The sequence below is a fragment of the Chrysochloris asiatica genome, unplaced genomic scaffold (assembly GCF_000296735.1).
Source record: "Chrysochloris asiatica unplaced genomic scaffold, ChrAsi1.0 scaffold00004, whole genome shotgun sequence".
NCBI lineage: Eukaryota > Metazoa > Chordata > Mammalia > Afrosoricida > Chrysochloridae > Chrysochloris > Chrysochloris asiatica.
The window spans coordinates 23408923-23418470 of record NW_006408522.1 but is presented as its reverse complement, the minus strand read 5'-3'; the positions used below and the strand labels follow the sequence as shown (position 1 = coordinate 23418470).

The following is a 9548-nucleotide window of genomic DNA, read 5'->3' as shown; positions in this document are numbered from 1 at the left end:
TCATAATTGCCGAGATGAAACAAAGTGTATAATTTGTTGAATGAAGAGCTGATGATCTTGTCTCAAACCTTCACTCACCGCACAATAAAAAGTTAAAAAATATATATATAAACTACATTGAACATATGTGGAAAAGATATTTAATTGTAAAATAGAAAAGTAGGCCAGAGTACAGTTTTAAGGGTAATTGCTTTTTCTTTTATACAGTATAGGTAATCTAGAGGGGTTTTAGGGCTAGATAAACATTTTCATAAAGCAATAAAACATTTAAAAAGAAAGTCAAGAAGAGGGGCCTGAAGTAGGTCTTTAAAAAAAAAAAGAAGAGTATGTCGTAGTCAAATGCCCATACACTGTGGAAGTGAGCAGTCTTGGGATGAGTGTGGGCACAGCAGTACAATCTTCACAGGGAAAAGTAAAAGTCAGGTCACACACACCTGGAGCATCACTGTATTACAAAAACAGCTCGGTCTACATACAAAAACAATTTTTTTTTTTTTCCTTAAGAATAATTTCCTGGGGAGGAAATGAGTCCATGAAGCATTTCAGAAGCCCATATGCATTGAGTTTTCCAGAAACATTATCTTAAAATCCAGTGCCTTAAAGTGCTTTCATGTGGAAACCATGATAGAAGGCACAGAAGACAGGTTCACGTCCCCACTATGAAATTTTCAAAAAAGCATAGATTTTGCAAATTCAAGTTCTCTTGTAAGCTGCTTCTTCCAAGGACATTGTCATTCCAATAAAAAGCTGCTAGCTTACTTCATTTCAATGGCCTGTAGAATAAAAGGCTTTTTTCCCCTAGTAACTTTCATCATCTTCTTGGGAAAAATACCTATGCAAGTGATGCATGTTGAAATTAGAAAACATGCAAAATATGTACAAACAGAAAAAATTTAAAAATATTTGCTTCATATACATGTAAATCTACTTGGGTAATAGCTGAAATTGAACAAATATAAAAGTTTCGCTTTTTCTAGAAAATGTTTTCAGAGTCTGAGACAACGCAAAGCTGTACAAAGATTTCCTGGGAGAAATCTTCTCTTCATATAGAAGTTTATACCTACAGAATAATTCCAGCATCAGTCCACCACATAATTATACACAACATTTGGTCTAATCAACAACGATCACCCTTAAAACTGTTCTGTTTCTGAGAAATTAAGTTTCGTACTAAAATCATAAAGAATTCACCAAAACAGTGGCTTGTTGTGTTTTTGGATCTCTTAATCTTTTATCAACTCACTTGGAACTGTAAAAAAACAAAACTATTTACAGAATTCAGTTTTAAATACATTTCACAACTTCTAAAGTTTTATAATACAAGAATGCAGAGCTCATGGCTTAAGTCCAATTATCAATCTGTAGTCTCTTTATTATCCTGTATTCTCATGACTGTACCCGTATCGTGTACAGTTCAAAATTGTATTCTTTCTTGACCAAAAGGAAAATCAAACTACATGTTCATTTCAATTAAACAGCTTCTTTATTAGTCTGAAGACGCGTCATTGCTTCTAATTTCTGTCTGTAGGCCTCTGCTTCCTGTTCTTTCTTTAGGAGCTGTTGTCGATATTTTTGTGCTTCTCGATTTGCTTCATCCAGCTGTTTCTGAAGAGCCTCTCTCTCCTGGTCAAAAAAAAAAAAAAGTTTCATTTTCATTTTTTGTGCAAGTACTTTATTAACACATGCAAGCAAGCATCCTTTAAAAAAAACAAAAAAAACTGTAGTAGCTAAAAGCAGCCACTGTACTGATGTTTCCTAGGCATCTTGTATTAAAGCCCTCGTTTTGGGCTCCACACTATGACACACTGATGGCAGTTTTTAGGCTCAGGGTAATTATTTCCTAATTAGAAATAAGACAAACTCAATGAACCCAAGTTGGTTATCTGGATTTTTAGTGAAAAGTTTTAAAGAGGGTAGGGATATAATCCTATTTCTTCATATCTGTATTCATGTAAAGGTAATAATTATTATAAGATCATTAATATTTAGTGATCTCCTACTAATAATGAGTCCTGGTGTGGTGCTGTGGGTAAATATGCTAGATCGCAAAGTCAATTTGAACAGCAAGGTTGGCAGTTTAAGTTCACCAGCTGCTCCTCAGAAATCCTATACAGAATCGTTCTGGGTCGGAACCAACTCAAGGGTACTTAAGAACAACAACAACAACTAATAATAATAAACCTCTAAGACAGATATGTCCATTTTACAGATGAAAAGCATCATGCTCAGAGATGATGTAGCTTTCCTAATATTTAACAGTGAAGAGTTAGGTTTATGAGGTTCTGAGACTACTGTTTTAAAATCTGTATCACTAGGTTAACAAGCAAGATTCCTCACCTTTAAAATGAGGAGAATTAATCTGGATTTGTGTTTCTTAAATCATGTCATTTAAAAATCAACAGAATATCTCAATTCTACACTCTTGACCTATTAAAATTATACTGGTATAAAATATAAGCATTAAATTACTCAATAAATTGAGTTGACAAATAAGAATGGTCATTTCATCCTTCCCACTCTCCCCCTTGCTCAGTTACCTCAGAAAAATCATTTCTAAGAATCTTACTACCCTTGACCTCTGGTGGGCACAGGAGCAAAAGGTCAACCTACAAGAGTTCCAGGTCACGGGACCACTCCATAGTGAAGTCATCTCATTACAGAGACCCAGGACTTCTGGGTGGGGTTGGGGCAGGGGAGAACTATTAATCACAGGAAAGGGCAGGTTCACACTGGACAATACAATTAACTAAAGGGGACTGACAGTGAGGGGCACAGGCGGTATGATGATCTATCCACGCGTTTCCACTGTCTCCTTCACACTTACCCATTGTAAACAAGAGTCCCTTCCCTTCATTATCTATGTGGGTCCACAAAGAAGAACAATATATAATCCTCTTGCCTTCTGATCCTGTACGCTTCCCCACACTGGGAATGAAGCTACATCAGACATTTCTTTTTCCCATGAGCTCATGAACTGTAAAAGTGTTTGGTTATACAACCTCTGATACACTAATGGAATGGGTAGGAGGGGTGGGGTGCTACTTCCCCAGGAACTAGAACCCACCTCTGGTAGAATTTACAGTCTTGTATATGTTTTCAATTTTTACATGTGTCAGTTAAGATTCTTTGGTAGCAAAAATTTTGAATATGAATAAAAATTTACTCAACTTGGTAGGAAATTTTAGAATTAGCTCTACATGTCTTCTAGTATAGCTATTTACAAGGGGACTTCAAAAAGTTCATGGTAAAACTGGAATTAAAATATAATGGAATTTTCCCACAAATTTTAGATACCCTTCATATTAGCCAACATGTAGAACCATAATTATTAGCAGCAAAGAATGAATATACAATTATTTCAGAAGAGCAAACTGAGTGAAATAGACTAGCAGTGAATATACAGTTTAACCCTATTCTTCTTATTTCAAAGTTTTATTTCTGAAAGTAGAATATATATTAAAAGATAGTTCCTTTCTACCTTACCTACTGGGCCAAGTAAGATTCCTTTTAGAATGCATTTTTTGGCTAAATCTATAAAACCTAAAAGGTAAAGGCCATCTGCTCTACTCTTTATTTATTCCTTAAGACTGAGAGGCTGGTTAACATTATGATAAAGTTTTTTAAGTGTTTTCATTTTTTTTACTTAATATTCATAAATAGGAGCCCTGATGTGGCTCTGTAAAATAAGCATTGAAAGATCTGTTTGCACCACAAAGTTGGCATTTTAAACCCACCAGCTGCTCCTCGGAAACCCTAGAGAGGACCGTTATGCGTCAGAACCAACTCAACAGCACTTAACAACTTAACAACTCTGGAATATAAGGTGCTCTGGTGGCATAGTGGGTTACACATTGGACAGCCAACTGCAAAGCTAGCAGTTTGAATCTACTAGCTGCTCAGCGGGAGAAAGACAAGGCTTTCTGCTCCTGTAAAGATTTGGTTTCGGAAACCCTATATGAGGTCATTATGAGTTGGAACTGACTTAACAGCACACAACCATTGCCACCACTCAGGAATATTGGCATGTGCCATGCCACTTTTCAAAGCAAATAAAAATCTCTGAGAAAAGGAAATTTAACTTCTTATATTACTCAGTGATTCTTTATTTCCACATTTATTTGTCAAATGTTTACTGAACATACAAGTAAGACATTTCCTCAATGTAAACAGTAATTTGGTTGTTTCACTCATGAATTGCACAAAAAAATCGCCATTTCAGATTTACATTTAAACAGAAATACCAATCCAGTGATTTTCTGTTGCTATTGTTAAGTGCAATAAAGTCAGTTCTGACTCACAGTGTTTCTGAGGCTTTAAATCTTTGTGGGAGCAGAAGTCTCATCTTTCTCCCTTGGAGCAGTGGTGGGCTCAAATGGACTTTGTGGTTCACAGTCCAGTGCTTATCATATAAAGCCACAGCACTCCCAATCCAGTGGCTTTACCTTTTGCAATAAAATCATAATAATAAAGTTTTTGACATTTTTACGCAAGTAATAAAAATGTTTATACTAAACTATCTTTCACCTAATAACCCAATATTGAAGAATTCCAGGAAAAATAAATCCTGATGATAATCAAGATTTGGTAACAAGGAAGATATTATTACTCTGATGCTGAAATTCTAAACCCAAGCATTAGATTACTATTAGATTAAGCAATGGGATAACAGAGAAAGGACAGACATTGAGTTTGCGTTTTTATTTTCAAACATGATAATTTAATACTGGTTCTTTAATACTGGTTATTACAAGAGCAAAAATCATAGTGATTTATCTTCCTCTACTATACCTCCATATAAATTTTAGGATAGTAACAGTAATAGTGACTAACATGTATTGAGCACTTACTGTGTACCAGCCATTATACAAGTCCTTCATATGAATTCTCATCTAATCCCAATCTTATAATCTAAGTGCTGTCACTTTTTCCTTTTTTTCTAACAGGGAAGCCAAACCTTGAAAGCTTAAGTAACTTGCCTAGGTCACAAAACCAGAAAATTATAAATTAAAATTCAAACTTAAATCGCTTTTCAGAACTATACTTTTAAGTTTTGCTTTTTGTTTTTAAAGAGGAAAACCAGGACAGATATATGAGCTGTCTGATTTGATGAGGTGTAAAACATCAATTTTCTAACTGCCGAAGGCAAAACATAGTCCTATTTGAATAAATACAGTTTTATTTATAGAGACTCGTGCCCATTCACTTCTGAATTGTCATGGACACTTTTCTGCAACAATGACATAGTTGAATAGTTGCTAAAATACTTACTATCTTACTCTTTACAGAAAGTTTGCCAGCCCTAGCTCTAAAAGAAAAAATTATGAAGAAGAGATGATTACAGAAATATTTCAAAATGTTGTTGTTGTTCAGTGATGTCAAGTCAGTTCCAACTTAGAGTGACCCTGTGTAGAGCTTCTTAGGAGGAGCTGGTGGCTTTGAACCATTGACCTTGAAGTTAGCAGTCCAGTGTTTATCCTACAGCATCACGCCAGAATTCCACATGCAAACTGTGCATCAAATAAAACATTGCATAAAGCGCTCACAGAAATCCAGTTTTTAAAGAACAATAAGGATCCAAACTGATCATTGGTTAAAGAAGTCTTTCTATTTTAAAAATAAACTTTGTTGAATTGAATAAGCTTTTATCTAATAAAATGCAAATATATCATAAAAAAAATCTCTGCTAATAAACACATCCATCTCTAACCTCCATGACAAAGAGAAAAGTCACACAATTAAAGTGATGAAAATCTGTTATTCCTAATTCAGTACTTGTATTGCCTTCCTCCCACATGCACAAAGAAAAGTTTTCATTTCAAGTCAGAGTAAGTCAATGCTGTTTATTTATGGAAGAAATCTGTATATAGCACACTTCTTCCTGTATCTTCAATGCAGTAGTATCAAGGGGTGACTACAAAATTATATAATTACTTCAATTTAATGTCTTATTAAAAAAAAAAAGAAAAACCATTTTATTTACTGTATTACCATATGAAAATGTAAAAGTCACAGAATTTACAGTAAAATTTCTATAATTTAAACTCATTTTTCCTTATATTACTGGCAGATGTCTCCATTTGTTAGTTTGGAAACTCTGTATATATAAATTCTTAGTACCATCAATACAGACAGTCACTCTGATGATTTCTGACAAACACACAGAGCAAACCCAAACATGGTATATTCTGTATAATGAGTTGATTTTTTATTCTTTTAGAGCAAGTATTCTCAATGTCAGTATTAGTAGTAGTTTTAGACTAGGTAATTGTTTGTTGTAGGTACTGTCTTATGCATTGTAGGTTCTTTATTTAGCAGCACTGCTGGCCTCTCCCAACTAAATGCCAGTAGCGCAACCAACACCCACCACCATCCCCAGTCATGACAAACAAAAATCAGAAACTGTCAAATGTTCCTGGGGGATGCAATTCATCCCAATTGAGCCCCACTGCTTTAAAGAAACTGAGTTTGCTCAGGCCAGACTGTCACTTAGAAAGGAGGATGCGAGTCTGTCCCCAAAACAGTTTTATTGGTGACGTAAGAAAATAAAATAATCACTTCATGAATATAAGGAAGTAATTACCTGTTTTGATGGAAACTTTGGTGGTCATCTCTTCATTCTATATCCCCAAGCCTGCCTCTACCATCTATTCTCACTGTATGCTTTAAGGTCTACCTGTAATAGTCCTAAGAGGTCATGCAACCTTGATTTGAACATTTTCCAAGATGGAGAATAAGATTTCTATCCAGAAAGTTCTAATTATTGAAAACAAAACAAACAAAAACACTCTTCTTTATACCAAGCTAATAAAGGTATAAGCTGCATAGTCATTTTGTTTTAAAAATATAATTTGTTGAATTTAATAAATTTATTTAATAAAAATTCTAATAATTTTAAAATAATTTAACTAGATAACTAATGAAAAGTATGTAACATTTTTTTCCCACTTGTATGCTTGGAAAAAGATTTTATGACATATCAGAAAAAGATAAGTAACAAAAAGATTATTTATTAAGTCTATCAATAATGTTCAGTGGAATAACTTATTAGTCTGTGAATAAGAATTTCAACATCCTGACTATCACTTTAAATTCTGAAGAAACAAAACAAGCAACCTTCAATACTTTATTATAAAGGCATAATTCCACCAAACTTCCTGGTTAAACTATTAATAATATCTTTTTAAATTCAATAACATATTATTTGTGATTACTGCCAAAGATATACCAGTCTTATATTTAAATGAATTTGGGCAAGGATATTTTCTGATTGTCCTTTGTTAGAATTATGGAGTTTTTCAATGATTTTCTTTATCCTTTCATTTCTGTAATAACTAAAACCTTAACAAAGAATTACTAAATATTCCTTAGTATTCATTATACATAAATATCAGATGCTATGAATAAACTTATAAATAATATATTCTCATATAAAAACCCTAAAAAGTAGAGACTGATATTCTAAATGCTAATTTGGGAGAAAATGAAACTGAAGCTCAGAGAGATAAGATTACTTGCCTCAAAGCTCTAAGAAGCAAGAGCTGAGACTCAAATCCAACTCATCTGATTTTAAGTCCCACGTTGCTCAATAACTTTGTTTACCTTTTATACAAAACGATACCAAATTTGGGGCATTATTTTATTTATAGTTGTATGAGAATAAACCCTGTGGTTTAGATATATTTACAAACTAGTTTGGGAGAAGAGAAAAAAGTTGAATCCTAAAAAAAGAGCTAATCTAAATTGATTTAGTTGCCTTAAATCAATTTAATTACTGAAAACATCCCATTTGATTGATATATGTCAATCTTTTCTAAGAGGATACTAGCCTAATTTAGGACTCCTGTTGGGGCACTATAGGATAAACATGAGTCAGAATCGACTCAATAGCACATTAACAACAACAAAAGCCCAATTTAGCATGTACATATCATTTTTGAAAAATAAAAATATATAGTCATATATGGAAACATTTGCTTTTGGTGATTTGTGAGAATGGATATATGTAAGTTTAATAGTAAATAAAGGATGGAGTGCAAGAAACAAAGACATTCCAATGTAAACATAATGACAGACTTTGTTACAAACAAATTCTTCAATCACTCATTCATTCATTCATTATTTATTTATTGAGGACTTGCTATATGTATAAGGCAAAAAAAAAAAAAAAAAAAAGACAAAATGATATTACTATGGTGCCTTCATTCTGTATGAAAACAACACTTTCAGTAATAAATATAAGACAAAAATATAAAATAAAATTTTTTAAAAGTCAATGGAATTTATTTTTGAAGACTGCGGCAAAACACACCGGGTAAAAGACTCCTTACTTCTATTTCTGCAGATTCCACCCGGTTTTCAATTATTTCGATACATTGTCTCTTAGCTGGTGGTTCTTCACTTATAACAGTTTCTTCAGCAATGTCTGTTGCTGGTACTGTTAATACTAAAAAGGGGGGGGGGAGGAGAACATGTGTATATAAATAAATAAATATATATATATATATACATGTTACTTCATTTCAAATAGCTTTAGAAAAATAAATTAGTCCTGACATTGCTGATACAAGTGAACTAAAATAAATTATTCCAAAACAGTAATTTGAAAACACTGATTGTTCTGAGGATATCAGTATTTATCTTCTTCACCTTCTTGCTTTCTTGTAATAATCAGATTATTGAAAGTATGTACTTGTTTTTTATTTTAAATAGATAATATTTTTACTTACATGGCTAAAACATCAAAGCAACATTTAACCATCATCCGTTAAGAGGTCTCATTCCCAACCCTGCTAATACAAGTGACCATTTTTATCAGTTCCTTTTACTACTTCTTACGTGTATTTATGAAAAAATGAACATGAAAATACAAGGACAAGTAAAAAAGTATTGTTACTAGGGTCTGAGTTTATATATAGCATGAGTTTATTCCAAACAAAACATGTTTCTGCGACCAACACATGGCTCAGACAGGCTATCCCAGGAAGAAGTACACTAGTGCTAGTCTCGTTGCTGTTGTTAAGTGCCATCAAGTTGATTCTGACTCACATCAACTCTGTATAGGGATTTTGAGGAGCAGCTGGTGAGTTTGAATAGCCAGTCTTTGGTTCAACATCCACTGTTTACTCTACAGCACCACACCAGGACTCCTTAGTCTCATTAAGATGCCTCCAAATAAACGGTCCAATCAAAACAGTGGTTTCTAAGGGGCGTCTGTTACACCAAGGCAGGAAAGTCCGCTTACTAGGGTATGGTGGCTATTTTTGTTTTCAATTCCAAAAGGGTTATGTTGATAGATTTTCTAAAAGGACACAGAATGATCACCAAGGCTTATTAGGAAGACTTTTTAATAAAAAAGAAAACTGCACTGGTGAGAAAAAAACGGGAAAGTTGCACTGAAGAGTTGCTTTTTCCATTTCAACAATGCTCATTCTTACATTCTTCAGGGGTACACTAAGAGTTGTCCTAGGAGAATTTCATTGGGAAACCTTAGCCCATTCTCCACCCTACAGCCCTGATCTTCCCCTTGAGATTTCTTTTTGTTCCCCCAA

The 9548-nt window shown here is 33.7% G+C and overlaps 1 protein-coding gene across 2 annotated transcripts in view; it reads right to left on the bottom strand.

Annotated features, from left to right (window-relative positions):
* Positions 1 to 124: 124 nt before the first annotated feature.
* GABPB1 (GA binding protein transcription factor, beta subunit 1) overlaps positions 125 to 9548 on the bottom strand; it is a 93011-nt gene continuing 83587 nt past the window's right edge. Inside the window, exons 8-9 of one of the 2 annotated variants that reach the window (XM_006831657.1) lie at positions 8328 to 8443; positions 125 to 1623 (exon numbers count right to left, since the gene is read on the bottom strand). In XM_006831657.1, the coding sequence (XP_006831720.1) occupies positions 1471 to 1623; positions 8328 to 8443 (269 nt within the window). In that variant the 3' untranslated portion in view covers positions 125 to 1470. The remainder of the gene's footprint in view (positions 1624 to 8327; positions 8444 to 9548) is intronic. The other variant, XM_006831658.1, reaches the window with a different exon arrangement.